This window comes from Cavia porcellus, unplaced genomic scaffold (genome assembly GCF_034190915.1).
Source record: "Cavia porcellus strain 051 isolate PalLab524CR breed Dunkin Hartley unplaced genomic scaffold, mCavPor4.1 scaffold_13, whole genome shotgun sequence".
Classification (NCBI taxonomy): Eukaryota; Metazoa; Chordata; class Mammalia; order Rodentia; family Caviidae; genus Cavia; species Cavia porcellus.
The window spans coordinates 55,459,051-55,478,469 of NW_026947496.1; the positions used below are offsets into that span (position 1 = coordinate 55,459,051).

The window sequence follows — 19,419 nt, forward strand, 5'->3', positions numbered from 1 at the left end:
CTACTGTATGTGAAGGTAACGCTCCACTATTTCAAAGCAAGAGACATTATGGTAGCTATTGTTAATATTGGATTGTCTTGTGTTGCTTACATTGTTCTGTTCTGATCTGCTTTGTTCTGTCCTCTTCTGCTTTAATCTCTTTAAAAAAAAGTTATAGCATTTTTAAGATTTGCAAATATCTTTTATAAGACACAGATATCTAAGAAATCTGTTGCTCTACTGTCATTAATTTCATGTAGGAATGATCTTGCTACCTACAGACCAACAAGTTTGTGCCAAAATAAATGTCTGACTGTAAAAATGGAATTCTATTACAATTGTGCACCTGTCTGGTATTTCAAATAAAATTTTACAATTTTTATTATTATAATCAAAACTATCAAAAAACAGGCTAAAGAAAATACACAACTGTTTTAAAACATGAAAATAAGGTACTCCATTTCAGTGGTATAAGAAGAAATAAACCAGAAGGCAAAAGGTGATGAAAATTAGTTGTGAAGATCATGAACATACTCTTTAGTAAAACTGATTTAGAGCTGAGAAACTTCACAGCATGATGATGTTACATAGTCCAATTTTGTTGCGCTTAGGAAATTAAGGATGAAATTAAAAATTATAATAAAAATTACACAAAAAAGTTTTATTTCAAAAGAAGAGAAAAAATAAATCACAACACACAAAGTAAAAACAATGCAGTCCATTTAGAGAAACAAAAAGTTACATTCAAATTGGTAAACCTGAAGAATCCGCTTTTAAAGGAACTGTTTAAAGAGCTCCCAGTGGTTTGCTCTCTCCTATTTCTCTCTCCAACACACGTATCACTCCTTTTCAAAAACAAATTACCTTCATCAGAAGTGTTAACAACCTAAGAATTTCACTTACTTCCCACAACTTAAAACCAAGAGAAAAACAAAATTCTTAAGAGAAAGTGAGTCTGATAATCCCCAGATCAATCTGAAGACCTATATCCTTTTACTTTAATGAAACATGATCTCTGTTAGTAAGGAAGGTGACAAACAGAAAAATAAGTACTTATGGAGATGGGATCCTGCTACAAACCTCGATACTCATTGCGTGTTTATAAAATCCCTACTCTCAAAAAAAAAAAAAACCCTCTCAGATAGGCTATTTCAATTTAATTTTATAATGAAAATGGAAGTAACAACAGGAAATGGCAGCAGGGGACTGCATGTGATAAGTTCAATTAGCAGGAGGTTCAAATGAAGTGATGACATGCCATTCTGAACTCAGGGTTAAAGATTCAGTTTTCCATCTGGCCAAACCTAGATTTCCAACACAAATTCTGACACCACCTGCTGTATGTTATTAAGTAATATCTTGAGCAATCCCTAAGCATTTCCTATACAACACGTATAACTTCAAGTTGGTCTGTTTGTTCATTTTTCATATTTTACTCTATAATTCCTTTCCCATGAACAGAAATTAAAAATAAATTCTATATAACAGTTCAGTCAAAACAACCATTGCAAAAATCATACCAAGGCATTCATTTACCAATCACTATAATAATAATAAAAAACATAATTTGGAAGGATTTTGCCCTAGATAGTGCACTACAGCAGTGAGAGGCGGGACCAAGGGAAGTTACCTGGAGGTCATTTTCTCCGCCCCTAGGCAATTTACCTGCTGCACAAGATGAATTCCAATGCGCTGCTTGGGCATCAGCGATGCCCTTTTAGGCACCACTCCAGATCAAATCTATATGTATGACCCCCAAACCATGTGTACGGCAGGGAAAGCCAGACCCCAGTGGTCATGAAGTTTCTCTCCACATCCTCAAAATAAAGGCCACTTTATTTTATATTCTGTCTTCTAACCGCGCTGAAAATCCTATCAGATTATTTTCCAAGCCATGGCTGGTATTCGTCATCATTTTCCTACCAAAAGCTCTATGCCTCCAATTAACACTTTTTGCTACTGAAATGGATAACCAGGCCACATGTGACAAGAATTAGATCTACAGAATCCCTTCACTAAATAAAAACTCACCAAATTTTAAAATTTTATAGTTAACCTGCTATGTTTTCTTGATTGAGGCAATGTAAAAGCTTTCTGAAAATTTGACATGCCAAGCGCTGCAGGCCACTTGTAAGTATTCACATGTATCAATACATGTGATCAAAAGAATCACGCTCTTAGGCTCTGACTGTTGTATTTTCTTTACTTTGAAATATGGGCTCCCTATGCCAGAAGACCAGTCAGTGAATGCACAGCTCTTGTGGGGACTGGGTTTGCACCCAAACAGGTTTACAAACATCAATGTGAATGTACAACCCCCCCTACCCACTAAACTACAGGTGCAGGTTCAGACATTCAGTCTTGAGATTTCATACTGGACAGCATGAGTATAGCAACGAATATACAAAACTTTCCGTTAAAGCACTATTTTCCAGTTTATACCAATACCAACTGCTTCTAATAAAAATCAACTTTTCCCTATCTGTACCTTCTTCCTTAAGCAAATTCAGCTAGCTTCTCAATGTAGTCTAGTTCTACAGTGTTTGGTTGCTAAATGGGTTTCTTTCTTTTTAAAACTTTTATCTAGGGGTCAGGGATTTAGCTTAGTGGCATAAGCACCTGCCTGGCAAGCATGAGGTTGTGAGGTTGTAAGTTCGATCCCTGATAACAAAACAAAACAAAAAACCCCCACATACCTAGGTTATTTTTATTTTCTTCCTCTTGGTAAGTGGTGCTTCAAAAATGTGAACATATAAAAATTCCTTAGTAATACAAACTTACTTGGCTTTCTGAATCCACACACAGTAATCCGAGATGTAGAGGTCATTTAGAATATAAGCTGGGTCATTTTCCTGAAATATTTTGTGGATATCCAGAAGACACTTTAAAATTGCACTTTTACCTGAAAGAAATTTTAAAATGTCAAATCATTCTTAAGACATATAATTTTTTTTAACTGAGAAATTCAGATCCTGAGAGATAATACATTTAAAGTAGCTCAGATCTTGTCGGGTATGGAGGTGCACACCTATAATTCCAGCACTCGAGGGCAAGGCAGGAGGATTCTTACAAATTCACATAGTGAATTCAAGGCCAGCCTGAACTACATAATGAGACCCTGTCTCAAAAACTAAAAAGGTAGCTCAGATCTTAATCATTCCTTAAAAATACTTTTAATATTCCTTTTGTACATGAAAATATACCAATCTTATTATGCACAAATCTCTTCTTTCCTTAAGAGTCTGTCGTTACAGTTAGATTATTTGTGGCTACCATAAAAATGATATGAAATATACTGTCAACTAAACGAAAGGAAATTTTCCAAACTAACTGAATATTTAAGTGCATCAAATTTTAATTAGATAATTTTCTTATAATCCAAACTTTGAAAATGACACGGAAAAAAATCATACTTTAATTTTCAAATGTCTTTATTTTTTAAATGTCTTTATTTTTCATGGCAACTCTTTTCATCAAGGAATTATGTGACAAATTTTTTCACCTTAAAAAACTGAAGAGGGCCAAGGATTTAGCTCAGCGGCAAAAGCGCTTGCCTGGCAAGCGAAAGGTTGTAAGTTTGATCCCCGGTGTAAAACATAAAAACCTGAAGAAAACTCAAGATTGGAAAGTAAAATAAGATAATGCCATTTCAGAACTGAGCTAACAAAAATATCTGACAGAGTCATCAAGTTTTGAAGACTTGTTCAACCTACGGATGAGCTGACGGGAGGAAGAGTAAGGACAGATGCTCAGGTGGTGGGAAAGGGGACATTTCCAGAGAAAAGAATCGGGAAGATTTTTTTTTTTAAATCTTCAGGCTCACTTCTGGTTATTAAATGCACCTAATTTTAATTCAATCTCTTTATAAAAGAAACTTCACGACTCAAGAATTCCCTGGTTGTTTTAAATTCCATGGCATTCTCTGAAAGTTATTAGCTATGAGGTAAAAGACAAAATCTAGAGTAGTATCACTCCCTTTGCTCTGTAAAATACATCATTTTCCATTTAACAGTTTCATTCTTATCTTTAGTTCTGAAATAAGAAAATACCGCAGGTTGATTTCACAGAGACATCAGATGAGTCGGCATCAATGTGTCCCACTTGACTTTTAGATTATGAAAGAATCTTGAACTAGATGATTAGGTCCCATGATCTATAAATTGTTGCCATTAAATTTTTAATACATTTAACACTAGCAAGGAAATATCAAAGAGCAGAATGTCTATATGTTTAATTCCCAATACCTGGAAAAGAGCCTTGTGGTTTGGGTCTTGATCTAACCATTTTAAGAATGAATGACTACAATTCACCAGGGGTAAATTCCTGCCATGCCTTCTCCACAATTCCATAAAATGAATTCTGACGATTTTTCCTTAGAAATGTTCCTTTGTCCACTGCTGCCTGAACACCTGCCTGAACTCCTCATCCATATTCCTACAATCATTTCACGCCCGGATTTTAAGAATTTTCTTTCCTATCTCTCACATTCCAGGGTTTCCCTTCTGACATTCGTGACCCACTGCTTTCCAAGTCCCCTCCTTGCACGTGCCTACCAGGCTCTCTATGGACATGACTCCAGGCCTTTGCTCGACTGTTGTTTTGTTTTGTTTTGCTTTGTTTTGTTTTTCCTTTTCCTCCACTTCACTCAGTCTGTTGCAAAGGTCTAGCTCAAGTCACTGTCCCTTCAGGAAGCCCTAGGCTGACTCCCTAGTCCTCAGGGCCCTCTACTAAGTCCACAACGTTTAGACATTCTCCTCCATTACCTCTCCTGCTCACTTTATGCTAGCTTTATGTTCTTGGAGTGATCAGTCTACATCACATTTTAATTACTCACAAGCTAAGTAGGCAGTAAGTCCTGCAAAATAGGTCGTATCTTTTAATAAATGTTAACCATGTGGCTTCCTTACATGCATATCGGAAGAATACCAATAAAAACTCTATTGCTAGATTGGATGTCAAAAGAAATACATAATATTCAAGAGGCTTGAAACTACAAGATGCCAAGTTTATTTGTACTATGCAAGGACGGGGCTGAGGCTTATGAAAGTGGCCAGGTTAATCATGCCAGTCGGTATGGATTTCTCTATCATGGACCTATTTTTAACTATAAAGTAGGTAATGTTGTAGGCAGAATTTCATAAAGAGGAAAAAATATAATCAGCACTGACACATACGATAAAACCAAGTTAGCCACATGATCAATGTTATCCAAAGAACCAAGGGAGAGCTTAAATTGTAAGAACTATTAGCGGGTTTACTATTTTGCTTAAATGGTTATGTTCTGACCTGTGCTGTTTTGTTGTTATGTCCTCTTTTATCTCAATCTCCGTTTTTTATTATTTATTTTTTTATTTTTGTTATAGCCTAGCTGTAACCATTGCACCTCATTTCTGTTCTGTATGCGCCACTCAGCCCCCTCGCTTCCCTTCCTATCTTTCTAGGTTAAGTTTCAATTTTCTGAGAAAACTGTAAAAGCCTTAGGTATCAGTTTCCTGTAACCCCCTTCCCTACCCCTCATCCGGTTATCTATAATAAAAAATGCTGTTCTTTAAGAAATGTTTAACTTCAAGGAAATTACAGGAAGTTCTGTAAAGCCCAGATGCTACCTAACTGTGTCAGCGATTATAACATTCCTGTGGTTTTCAGCTTTAAAAGCCTAATTCCCCAACTGTAAGGTGCGCAATCTCCAAATTGGCTCTCAGGGATTGCATCGCCAGGCCTGGCCTAAAATAAAGCCTTTGCTCCCCAAATTTTAATTTCTTGCTTCCTTGGGTTATATTCCGGTGTCCGAGCTATCACAATTTTTATCTTTTTAATTAAGGGAAAAATAAATAAAAAATAGCAGGATATATTATAGTAACCCACTTTGATTTCCTATTAACTTGATTTGAAATCCTGTATTGCTCTCACCATCTTGTTTTGACTGATTTTACTCTATTCTGTTTTGCTTGATAGTACCAAGTTTGAGAGCATAGGCAACAACTGTGAAGACAGTAAGATTCACTATGATGCCCATTCTGGTTTGACTATTATCTTCTTTTGAAGTCCTGTAATGTCTCCAAAGCTTTGGTTTTATTCTTTACTGTTTTGTTCAATTTTATTATAACTGATGATATAGGCAATTCTTTTTAAGATAGCAAGAGGCATTCTGAGAACCATTGTTGATCACCTTGTATTCTGTTTTTACATTATGTACTGTGTCCATCCTTTTGATTTGACTGACTCTTGTTTTGTTATGTCATATTTGGTTTTATTCTCTTCAAAAAAAAAGTAATAAGAACTGTGGGAGTAATAAAACCCAAAATGTGTAATTGTCATTGTAAAAAAGAGAGGAAAAGAAAGTGTTCCAAAGGATATAACTGCATATATATTTAAGCATATAAGATAGCTAACCATATTACTGAGTATTTGTTCGATCATTGAACAGAACTGTTTGCAGTCTCACTGTTTGAATGCCTACTTTATATGCTTTAATTTTGTAACTTGAACAACTATTTCTAAGATGACAATATGTAATCTATTAACTAGTGATTTCCTACTGTTTATTTTTTTATTCTGTATAACTTGTACCCTTTTTCTGGTTTTTTTCTTTTTCTCCTTAAATAAAATTTTTAAAAAAAGAAAAAAAAAGAATTATTAGAAGGTTTCTACTGTCACAGAGAAGAAAATGGTTAAACTAACATAAGCCAATAAATTTTTCTCTTGCTTTCTCCATCGATTTGGAGGAAGGCATGCAGCTATAACAGTTAATTAATTTTGGTTTATGATAATCTACTAATTTAAAGTTTTAAAAGTCAATAGTAGGGCTTCACCAGAAAAAGAATTTGTTCTACAGTATAGCAGCCCCAGAATACTGCCTCCCAAAACCCGACACTTACTAATATAAGCAAGTTAACAGAAGACGCAGGACTTGCAGGAACAGTCATGTAGGGAAACAAGCAGAATACACAGTTGAGTTTAGAATGAGTGACAAGAGGAGGAGATGATTAGGACTAAGTGAGAAGACTTCAACTCAGACAAGAACCACAGGGATAAAAGACACTGTTGCAGAGTTTCAGGAAGAGGGTATAAAGAGTCATATACTTAGAGGGTCCATTATCAACCACTACCTATGCTTCACTTGGAAGACATGCCTAAAGTCAGGCGTGTCTGGCCAAGAGCCTCAGAAGAATCCTAATCTTCCAGCTACTATGAAACAACAATTGTTTTAAAATGGTAATGAAGCTAGGTGCGGTGGTGCATGCCTTTAATTCAGCACTCAGGAAGCTGAGGCAAGAGGACAACCATGAGTTTGAGGCCAGCCTAGGCTACATGGTGAGTTCAAGGCCAGCCTGAACTGCATAGCAAAACCCTGTCTCCCAAAAAAAAAAAAAAAAAAAAAAAATTATGAAAATAAAAAGTAAAAATAAAAAACTTTTAGTATTTCTTTAAAGACCACAAATAACACACCATTTACATATTCTGATCCCTATGTTGCTTCTTTCAGGAAAAGAAAAATATATATGAAAAAAATCCTAAAGACATACTCAAATGATAGTATTAACTGTCTCCACATTTATTGAACAATTGTACGAGAACCCACTGTGTGCCCAGCAATGTACCACATAGCAAACACAGCTGTTTATTCTTTACATGAACATTCCTCTATTATCAATCCAAAAGAAACAGTTACTACTAGTTTAGAAAAAAACTGAAACTTACCATAAAGCCAATCCTGAAATACTGACAAATAAATGTTAACAAATTTTAATTCACTTCTATTTACTTATTTTTTTGTAATGCTGAGGACTGACCCTAGGGGTGTTTTACCATTGAGCTATATCCCTAGCTCTTCTTATATTGTTGAACAAGATCTTACTACATTGCAGAGAGGGACCTTAAATTCCTTAGGCTCAAGAGATCCTCCTGCTTCAGCCTAGTACACAGCTATGACTACGAATGAAGGCCACTGAATCCCACTACATCTTGCTTCTTTTCTCCTTGTTTTTTTTTTTTCTTTTAAATGAGAAGCAATAATTTAGATCAGATAATTCTTTAAAAATCACATGTATAGGGGGCTGGGGATTTAGCTCAGCGGCATAAGCACCTGCCTTGCAAGCAGGCAGTCATGAGTTCGATCCCCGGTACCGATAAAAAGTTAAAAAAAAAAAAAAAGTTAAAAAAAAATCACATGCATGGCAGCTTTGAAAAAAAGTTATGCACTTTCTTCAAAAGCTGAGTTTTAAATATAAAAAACTCAAACTATTTTTATACTATCCTGTGTGACAAATACAGTAAAACACAGTTGAGCTCTGGGCACCAGAACAAAATTTTGTTAAAATCATCTTCCCTCCATCACCATGTATTGTGAATGGAAGGTCACACTGATCTCTTTGGCTCTGTCTCTACCAACATGAGTTGACTGTGGCCTCACAGCCAGGGGACTCACAAGCATATGGGTATTTTGGTGTTGTTGTTTTTTTTTTTTAAGCCCCTTATCTATTACTCTTTCTGTCAGGTTCTCCACTTATCTAGCAGTTATCAGCAAAGGAAAACACTGGCCTTCTTCTAGGCTGTCACATGGCCAGTGGCCAGAACCCTACGGAGGAGAGAGTTCCAAGGCTCCCGTGGGGCTTCATACAGTTGTAGGCTTGTCACATATCAGATGAGCATAAAAAAATTGCTAGGGCCTTAAATCTAAAACAATTATTTCTGCTCAAAGGCAGTACAGTAAAGTGACCATTTTCAAGCAATTCACTACCTGGTTCATAGCAGACAAAAAGAAGGTATCTGCACAGTAATCACAGTAACAATTTTCACTGCCAGAAGGCACTGACAGCTCCTTGCAGGATGTCAAATCTCCCAACAGTCGGGGATTCTCTGGGGTTGACTTAGCTGCCTGAGCCAGCTGTGTCCATACAAGAATGGCTCGGAGAGCAATGTTTTTTTATTCGCGAAGAAACTTTAATACTAGTGTCCTGGTATTATAAATGACAAGAGCCATGGATATTTTACTTCAGGGAAATGATTGTTTAATGACAATACAGAGAAACATAATGATAACATAAAGAAACTATGGATGGCAATAATAAGTAGGTGTGCAGTAAACAGGATTTAACACATCTTTTGGCTTTCCTTTAAAGACAAGGTAGGATCAGAATAATGTGCTTCCTGTCTGGACAGATGTGGCATCTCAGGTTAATACATCTTAAAACAAAGACAAGATTGAGCTGTTCTAAATTAGAATCCTTGAGCTATCGGAAATCCTCCTATTAGCACAACAGGTTTGGCAACAATCTCTCATTGACAGATCAGCTCAAGGTTGAAGGCAGTTAAAAAGAAATGTTTCCTACCGCTATAAGATGATTGGGGCAGTGGATAATTTTTTTTCTTGTCTAAAAGCCAACATAAAGAAAAATAATGCACGTTTCTAGCTCTAAACAGTAAGGGCTAAATTCTTAACTGTTAATACATCATGGCACTGGGTGGCTGAGATTCTCCAGCTATTTAATTTTGTGTTTTAAAGTTTTGAGTGATGTAAGCTAAGAAGCCAAAAAAAAAAAAAAAAGTACAGAAAAAGGAGGTTACTTTAAACACCTAAACGAAAGCATAACTCAGTCTTTATTTATAAAATCATCTCAAAATAAAAGCCAATGTTGTTATCATCTTAACATACATAACTTAGTACATACTTGGCTATATTTCTGAGATTTCATCAAGGCCATATTATCAAAAGGCATAACTAGTGAATTATTTTAACATAAATTTTCAGAGGTTATTTGACCATAACAAGGTATAAGACAGAAAAATTGCATCAAATTAATCAAAATTAAGAAAGTCAAAGTAGAAGGGATTTAGCTCAGTGGCATAAGGCCTACCTGGCAAGCGCAAGGTTGGGAATTCAATCCCTGGTACCAAAAAGAAAATCAAAGTGGGAGTAATTAACATCAGGCCCTATATTGCAGTTTAGATCTGAAAAGTCGCCCAAAGTTTCACATATTCCTAGGTAGAGCTTTCTAAAGGTGACTGGACTGTGGTGCTGTAATTTCATCAGTAGTAATGCATAATGGGATCATAATATTCTAGAAAAGTGATGGAGACAGAAAGGGGGGTCTACACTATCTAGGTGCTATCGGGTCCTGACCTGAATTCCCGATCTCCCAAACAAGTGTACAGCCAAGGTTAAACAAAAAGAGACAAACTGTATGATTTAAAAAAAAAAGGGGGGGGGGGTCTAGTTGAAAAGTATGGATCATGAGGACTATACAATCTTGAGGACTATATCTAGTCCCATGTCCATCCTCTCTGACTGTTCCTCTCTGTACCCTCAAGCTGCCATGAAGAGAGCAGCTTTCTTCCACTATGCTCTTATGCTATAATGTTCTACTGTGCCACCGGTCTGAAAGCAATGGGGCCAGTTCACCATGGACTGGGTCTTCCAAAACCATGATCCAAAACAAACCTTTCCTCTTTTGGGTTTTTAAGGTCATAGTGATCCAAAGCTAATATCCTCTTAGGACACAGAAGAAAAGTAAGTCCCCAATAATTAACACAACCAGAAGCATTAAATTCAGCATTTAAAAAACTACCTTGGGCTAGGGAAGGTTCAGTGGGAGAACATTTGCTTAGCATGAACAAGGCCCTGTGTTTAATTCACAGCACAGAGAAAAAAGATAAGAAGCTTCTATTTGTATAGTTTTTTATTCTGGGATTGTCCAGGTGCCATTTAAGCTATTATATTTCTGCACTGTAATAATTAAACACTTGAAGCAGTAAGTTACTCTTTTAAGCACAAATTTACAATCTTATGCCAATTTTTATTTTGTTATTAAAATTACTCTATATTCACAAACAAAATTAATGTGAAGCAAATCTATATTTTGAAGACATCGATTTTTGCCTCAGTTACACAGCAATCAATCTCATCCTTCATTCACCATCCAAGTCTCAAATGGAGCACTACTACTGGGAACAAGGTTCCAACTCTCCTTTTTCCAAACTAATTTTGGCTGCCATCCTAACACGCAGTACACCCTTCCACTGCAGCAGTCAGCAGGAGCTATCCATTGGCTCCACACCAGGAGCTTTACTCTCATTACATCGCTACTCTCCCTGTGTTTCTTTCTTGTTTCATACATGAAGAATCTGAGATTCAAGGATACGAAGGAATTGGCCCAGAACACAGCTAGGAAAAAGGTCAGGATTTGAAAATAAGTATGTCTGAGGACTCTGGGAAGCCAAGCCAGCACCTCCCCTCCCTGCAAGCGGAGGCAGGGTGGCAGCCTGCAGCCCTTCCAGGGGGAGAACTAGCAGCGTCTCCTGAGATCCACGCCATGCTGGAACTTAGGACTCTGGGAAGCCAAGCCAGCACCTCCCCTCCCTGCAAGCGGAGGCAGGGTGGCAGCCTGCAGCCCTTCCAGGGGGAGAACTAGCAGTGTCTTCTGAGATCCACGCCATGCTGGAACTTAGGACTCTGGGAAGCCAAGCCAGCACCTCCCCTCCCTGCAAGCGGAGGCAGGGTGGCAGCCTGCAGCCCTTCCAGGGGGAGAACTAGCAGTGTCTCCTGAGATCCACGCCATGCTGGAACTTAGGACTCTGGGAAGCCAAGCCAGCACCTCCCCTCCCTGCAAGCGGAGGCAGGGTGGCAGCCTGCAGCCCTTCCAGGGGGAGAACTAGCAGTGTCTCCTGAGATCCACACCATGCTGGAACTTAGGACTCTGGGAAGCCAAGCCAGCACCTCCCCTCCCTGGTAAGCGGCGGTAGTTTAGCCCACTTCAGCCCTTCCAGGGGGAGAACTAGCAGTGTCTCCTGAGATCCACACCATGCTGGAGCTTAGGACTCTGAGAAGCCAAGCCAGCACCTCCCCTCCCTGGTAAGCAGTGGTAGTTTAGCCCACTTCAGCCCTTTCAGGGGGAGAACTAGCAGTGTCTCCTGAGATCCACGCCATGCTGGAACTTAGGACTCTGGGAAGCCAAGCCAGCACCTCCCCTCCCTGGTAAGCGGTGGTAGTTTAGCCCACTTCAGCCCTTTCAGGGGGAGAACTAGCAGTGTCTCCTGAGATCCACACCATGCTGGAACTTAGGACTCTGGGAAGCCAAGCCAGCACCTCCCCTCCCTGCAAGCGGAGGCAGGGTGGCAGCCTGCAGCCCTTCCAGGGGGAGAACTAGCAGTGTCTCCTGAGATCCACACCATGCTGGAACTTAGGACTCTGGGAAGCCAAGCCAGCACCTCCCCTCCCTGGTAAGCGGCGGTAGTTTAGCCCACTTCAGCCCTTCCAGGGGGAGAACTAGCAGTGTCTCCTGAGATCCACGCCATGCTGGAACTTAGGACTCTGGGAAGCCAAGCTTGCATCTCCCCTCCCTGGTAAGCGGAGGCAGGGTGGCAGCCTGCAGCCCTTCCAGGGGGAGAACTAGCAGTGTCTCCTGAGATCCACGCCATGCTGGAACTTAGGACTCTGGGAAGCCAAGCCAGCATCTCCCCTCCCTGTAAGTGGAGGCAGGGTGGCAGCCTGCAGCCCTTCCAGGGGGAGAACTAGCAGTGTCTCCTGAGATCCACGCCATGCTGGAACTTAGGACTCTGGGAAGCCAAGCCAGCACCTCCCCTCCCTGGTAAGCGGCAGTAGTTTAGCCCACTGCAGCCCTTCCAGGGGGAGAACTAGCAGTGTCTCCTGAGATCCTAGCCCTGTTGGAGCTTAGGTCTCTGGGAAGCCAAGCCAGCATCTCCCCTCCTGTTGGGAGCCGCGTCTGTGATAGCTCGCCTTGCGCGGCGGACGTGCGGCCTGTGGTAAAGAGCAAAGCCTGAGGTAGATTACCCCTCCCATCGAATATGTTAGTTTCCTGCTTACCGCGTAAACAACCCGCTCAACAATATAGTCTGCCTGGCAACTGATGATGTTAGCCAATCAGCTTGCCTTGCTTACTTTAACATGATTGGACACTGTACCCGTATATATACCGGTGCCACCCCTGGGCGGAAGAAGAAGCCAGGTAGAAGCCCGGAAGTAGAAGCCCAGAAGGAGCCGCGGAGAGCGGACCGGTAGAGGCTTCGGAGCGAAGCCCGGAAGGAGCCGCGGGGAGCGGACCAGAGGAGGCTTCGGCTGGGAGCGATCCCAGGGCAGGCTGTACGGAGAAGGAAAATAAAAAGAAAAGGTTGTCCACTACCAGACTTTGTCGTGTGTCCTTCCTGCCGGCCGGGAGCGGACATCGACACCCTCCCTGTGAGTGGAGGCAGGGTGGCAGCCTGCAGCCCTTCCAGGGGGAGATCTAGCAGTGTCTCCTGAGATCCACGCCATGTTGGAGCTTATCTCAATCTCTCCCTTATTCTTTAAAAAAATTATTTAGTTATTTCTTATGTTTTTTAATTAAGGGGAAAAATTTTTTTAATTAGCATATATTATAGTAACTCTTTTTGATTTACTGTTAACTTGTTTTGAAGTCCTGTAATACCCCCACGATCTTGTTTTGACTGATTAGACTCTGTTCCATTCTATATGATAGTATCAAGTTTGAGGGTATAAGCACCTACTCTGAAGGCAATAAGATTCACTAAGATGCCCATTCTGGTTTGACTGTTGTCTCCTTTGGAAGTCCTGTAATGTTTACAATGCCTAAGTTTTATTGGTCTTGTTCTCTACTGTTTTGTCCAACTTTATAATATCTAATGAGATAGACTATTCTTTTTAAGGAAACAAGAGACAATTTTGATAACCATTGTTGATAACCTTGTACTCTGTTCTACATCATGTGCTATGTCTATCCTTGGTTTTGAGTGGCAGCTTTGTTTTCCATATTTGACTATATTCTCTTCCCCCAAAAAAAGTAGTAAGGACTAGGAGTAATAAAATCCAAAATGTGTAAATTTTGTTGTAAAAAAGAGAAGGAAAAAAAAAAAAGAGCTCTATGGATATAACAGCAATTGTGTTTAGGGGTGTTAAATAGCTGACTATATTAATGTTTTTGGATCATTGAACACAGCTGTTTGCAGTCTCTCTGTTTGAATGTTCACTTTGTATTCTTTGATACTGTGATTTGAGCAACTATTTCCAAGATGATAATATGTAATCTATTAGCAGGTGATTTCTTACTATTATGTTTTTTTTTTTTGTAGTTCTGTATTACGTGTACCCTTACACCACTTTGTTTTGTTTTGTGTTTTTCTCTTTTTCCTCTTAAATAAAATTAAAAAAAAAAAAAAAGAAAAAAAAAAAAAAAGAAAATAAGTATGTCTGATTCTTAGCATCTATGCAATAAATACACTGTCAGTATTCATCACCTTGTGTGGTGAACTCTTTGACGGGGAAGGACATGACTTTTCATCTTTCTCCACTGGTCTAGAATAATATCTAACAAATTAAGCAATCCTTTTCAATAAAGACTGGTATTAATCTGCAGTCTGGAAAACACAGAAGCTAACTTTAAACACACATGGGCAAACTACTTCATTAACATGTTCTAGTTAAAACACTTTTGTGCTCTGTGGATTGACTATTAAGGTAATTTGCATCATGACAATGTCAATGTATCTTTACCAGACCAGCTTTCTTTTATAACTGCACCATGAAAAGTACAAATGCTACTTTTTGCCTTTTCTGTTCTAATGATCCCTATAAAATCTGTTGATTTGAAGACAATCTTCACATTAACTCCATCTTCATGTCACTTGTCAAAGCAGAGACTGCTTCAGTTTAAAAATACTTGATCAAATGCCATCATGCTACCTACCAGCAGCCTGGTTAATTTCAAAAAGTCCCTCTGTATATGGTAAGCAACAAAGGTAGGTAAGAAACTGATATGCATGTAACAAAGCTCGTGAAACAGTTGCAACCTGGATTTAAAAAAACTGTGAGCCTCAAAACCTGCAAAATTCCATGTGCAATAGTGTAATTCAATGATTCTACCCTAAAATGTATACCTTAATGGCCAGTGAAAATTATTTTCCTATCTTAATTAAGATTATTATCCTTCATTTGCAACTGATGTTACTTAATATTAAATGTTTCGATTCTTTGGGATTAGTTTGGTTTCAAATTGGGAAAATTAAAATGGTGCATGAAACTTAAAGTAAAAAATATAATTACATAAGAAAAAAGACAAGACTTCAAATGGCTCATAAAAGGAAAAAGACCACCCAGTCCTACCACCTAGAAGTCTCTTGGTGATATGAAAATACTGATAAATGTCAAGGTAAAAAGAACAACAAAACCTTTACTGAATCACAGAAGTATCTGCTTACTGCTACCTGATTTGCACAGAGGATTAAAGTTATATATCTTCACATTTTATAGTCAATACCACTTAGTAAAAGTGATCAGATACTTATTTCTATATTCAAGTTTAATTTATATTAAGATTCCACAAGACTTATCAGAGTAAGTTCTTAGGTTCTGCTCCCCAATTCTAAAAAGCCAAGGAAAGGTCATTAAAAAGTTACCCGTAATCTTGTGCAGTTCTTAGCTAATTTCTCCACAGAATAAAATAATCGTAATTGTTGCACTGCAGACCAGTGTGTAGCCCCGAATTGGCTTGCTCATTTCTTAACTATTTAAGACTTAATCTGTTTCCATAGGAGTAAATGGAGAGGGAAATTACTAAGAACTTCTTTGGGAATTAACAAGACAGTGTGTATGCAAGGCACAGGACAACAGGTCACAGAGGATAAAGGTCCTGGGACTCCCCTTCCTCCCCTGCCACAGCCTAGGAAGCATCTGCCCACCTATCCTGCCTCCTGCAGGCCACTGTGGCAGGGCTCTACTGCAGGCCATATTGCTTGGCCTGGGATATTGGAGGCCTACAGGAGACACAGTCCTCTGCCCTGCACACCATCAGCCTTGCCCCTGCGGATGATGCTCTCCTAAGTGTTACCACCAGATAACCTGGGCTGCATGAGTTCCTCCTGAATAAGACTTGGTCTCTTCAGCAAACTCCCTCATAGGTCCCACTTTTATCTACCCACCCCCTCAAGCCCAGGGCTCTAAACAGCAGAATCTGCCTCATTTTGGACAAGGAACTCTTGTTTTCATGTGGGGTTTTTGTTAACTTTTACTTTCCCAGGGAATACCGTTCCTCCACTTCTTTTCGAAACCTTATACATTCTTTGAGCAGTAACTACCGCTCCACTGCATTTAAGTCTGTGCTGTCTGCTTCTTTCTAGTCAACTCCTTGCCCTCCCCCTCACAGCACCCTATGGGGGTAGTGTGCACAGGGATCACCCCCTCCACCCTGACTGCCTCAGGCTGACAAGAATAACGATACAAAGCCATGGAGAGAGGGAAGGGGGCCGCTTTCTTCAGGCTTCCAGTGTTACTGCCTGACCAACACAAGACACTTTCTTGTTCCTTCACCTGACTGAGTCTCAAGCCCTGCACAGGGTAGAATCTGGGGCTCCAGCTGGGGCAAAAGCAACAGACTCCCTGGCACAGCCTTCACAGGACCTAGAAACTGGCAGGTCTAAGGGGTGGGGAAAAGATGGGCTAGCACTTACCTTGCCTTCCAGCACAGACTGAAAAGTGGGACCCACCTAGGCAGACCTGTGCTCTCTGACATGCTATGACTTTTAACTTCGTGGCTTAACATTTTAAAATTGCTTAAAGATCATTTTTTTCTTTTATTTTAAAAAGCTCTCCAAACTGGCAATACTACATATTCACATGGGCACCAGAGGTTACAGATGGCCATACATTTCTTCATCATCCAGGCTTCATTCCTCCCTGTCTGGCAGGCCCTGCACCCCTCAGTGATTGCCCCACCAACCCAGATAATCAGTTCCATTTGCTTCTCCGAGGGTGGAGAGGCCTGCTGAAATGTGAACCAACTCGGCAGGGACAAGTCATCCAGTGGAGAGCAAAGAAACCCGCTAAAGTGATCCACTTCAACACTGGCCATCCCGGAAGACGGAAAGCAAAGACCTCTCAGCTCACTATGCAAGAGTTCCAATTCTTTCATATGTACCTGAAGTGGTACGGGTAAATTTACTCAATGAAGAGCTAGAAAGCAAATATTTCAGCTTTGTAGGCCATTTAACCTCTGCTGCAAGCACTCAACTCCACTATTACATCACAAGAGCAGCCACAAATAACATGTGCATGAGCATGGCTGTATGAAACTTTATTTGTGGCCATTAAAATCAGCTTCATAAGTTTTCATACCTCAGGAAATACTGTATTTATTTTGATTCTTATTAGCTATTTAAAAATGTAAATTCTCCTAGCTCAAGGGCCACACAGGATGGATTTTCCTCTGAGCTTCGAGTGATGGTTACAACATTTTATGCAAATAAAGCACCAAAAAACCCCCACAATGATGAGTGTTGTAACCCACCAATGCGAGCACAATATGCTATCCAGGCCAGAGTGGCACTTCGACTGCAGTGTCACCCCTTCATGTCCCGGTGAAATATGGCATGTGACTCATTCTCAGCCCATTCAGTTTTCAGGTCAAATTTTCGGTTGACTATCAAGCAAAGTTCCAAACACCAAGCAAATTTTTTTCAAATTTTGCTGTTCAAATAGTGAAAAGTTCAAGCTTAGAGCTCTTCAGCAACCACGGTGTTCCTTATGTTGTTCAATTTACTTCATCTAGGTCCCAATATTAATATGCAACAGAACTTTACAAAAGGTTTTATCCAAATTTGTCATAAATATACAATTTCCTGCCTTTATTTTCTTAATTACAGAAAAAAATCTCACCACCAAAAAGAATCTCAAAATTGACTTTATATTTATTTTAAAAGGCACTAAGAATAGATTTTTTTAAAAAAATCACAATCAAATCATGAAACTAGCATCCTGTTTTCTATATTGCTCAGCCTAGAAATCATAAAACTAGCTTGAATAAACAGTACAGAAATGTGCTATGCAAATTTAAATTATGTTAGTATTTCAGAGGTTAGCTGGCTTTGAACTTCACCCACCAAAGCATTACTATAATCCAAATTTTCAAAGAACATTTAAAAATATTTTATTAAGTGTGCAAGATAGACAACCATACTACTATGTTTTTCTTAGTTCACCAAACAGAATGGTTTGTACTGTCATGGTTTGATTGTCCACTTTGATTTTGTGACTTGAGCAACTACTTCTAAGACAATAATATGTAATGTATCAATTAGTGATTTCTTACTGTTTTTTAAAATTGTGTATTACTTCTACCCTTTTTGTTTTGCTTTTTTTCTTGAAATAAAAATAAAAAAGCAAACTAATTTAAAAAATACTTTAAGCAACGTTTTATAGCCAAATAGCTATAAAGCAATTAAAAAGTAATTTATTATTTGTAAACCACACAGGAAACACTGCCCCCTATAGTATACTTTAAAAGAATGAGAGAATCTTCACATAAATGTAACCTAGAAACTACCCTAAAAACAAGCTAAGCATTTTCAGTAGTTAAAGTGTATTTAGTGAATAAAAAAATTCTGTAGGGACACTGTGGAGATGACTGGCATTTGGTTTTCTTCCCTGTAATGTTTTTTTTTTTGTCTTTTTCCTTTTTATCGGTACCGGGGATCGAACTCACGACTGCCTGCTTACAAGGCAGGCGCTTACGTCGCTGAGCTAAATCCCCAGCCCTCTCTTCCCTGTAATGTTTAAGATCACATATAGTGTCTTTCTACAGGGAAATATATGTATAAACCCACAAATTCTTTGAGGATAGTCAACATATATGAATGGAAATAACTGTGCCCATTTAAGGGATTCAGAACACACATTTGCACTCTAAGGAGGAGCCAAGGGGGAAAGGCATCTGCCGTCCACAGTTCCACTCCCCTCTCCACTCCTGGGCTGGGGGCTGCTCCCTGCTCTCTAGGAGTGGCTCCCTCTTTTCTGGGATTAGCTAGCATATATGTGGTCAGCAAAAACAGCTACAAGGGCTCCTTCAAAGTCTGCCTTTGATTCTGTGCGTTTTAGATTCCTGAATGTAGCATACTCCGTTCTTAGAAAAACCAATTACTCTGGGGGATTCAGTAGGAAATACAAAGTTTTCAAGAACAATTTGGAATATGAAGAAGAAAACGAAGGATTACCTTCTCCTCCCGAGAAGGCAACTCAGTGATAAATTAAAGAAGCAGACACAAACTCTGACCAGCTGACCAGAGACTATTAACTATTTCAGAAGCCTGTCACAAACGTCAGGACCAGGTGGCACACGGACTTTCTTGACCTTGCATGAGTCTTCACCGAGACATTGCCCTTCCATGAACTCCTGCTGTCCCCTCATGATGAGATCACTCACTCTCTTTCATTTTGTGTCCAACGCTACCCTTTTCTTTCAAGTACCCATTCAAACCTCATGCCTCTACGAAGTGTTCCCTGAGCCTTAGAGAAACATCACTTCTTTCTTTTGGGAAGTACCTAATTCACACTTCTCGTAACATTCTTACACTGCCTAGTATTTTACATTCCTGAGGGACATATTAGCTTCCCTAATGCACAGGCTCCTCACACACAGAATACTTAACTTACTCCTC

At 39.4% G+C, this 19,419-nt stretch overlaps 1 protein-coding gene across 1 annotated transcript in view; it reads right to left on the reverse strand.

The window, feature by feature from the left end:
* Positions 1–19,419, reverse strand: part of Shq1 (SHQ1, H/ACA ribonucleoprotein assembly factor) — a 121,579-nt gene that overhangs the window by 43,632 nt on the left and 58,528 nt on the right. Inside the window, exon 10 of the mRNA XM_003473366.5 lies at positions 2,761–2,881. Within this exon, the coding sequence (XP_003473414.1) occupies positions 2,761–2,881 (121 nt within the window). The remainder of the gene's footprint in view (positions 1–2,760; positions 2,882–19,419) is intronic.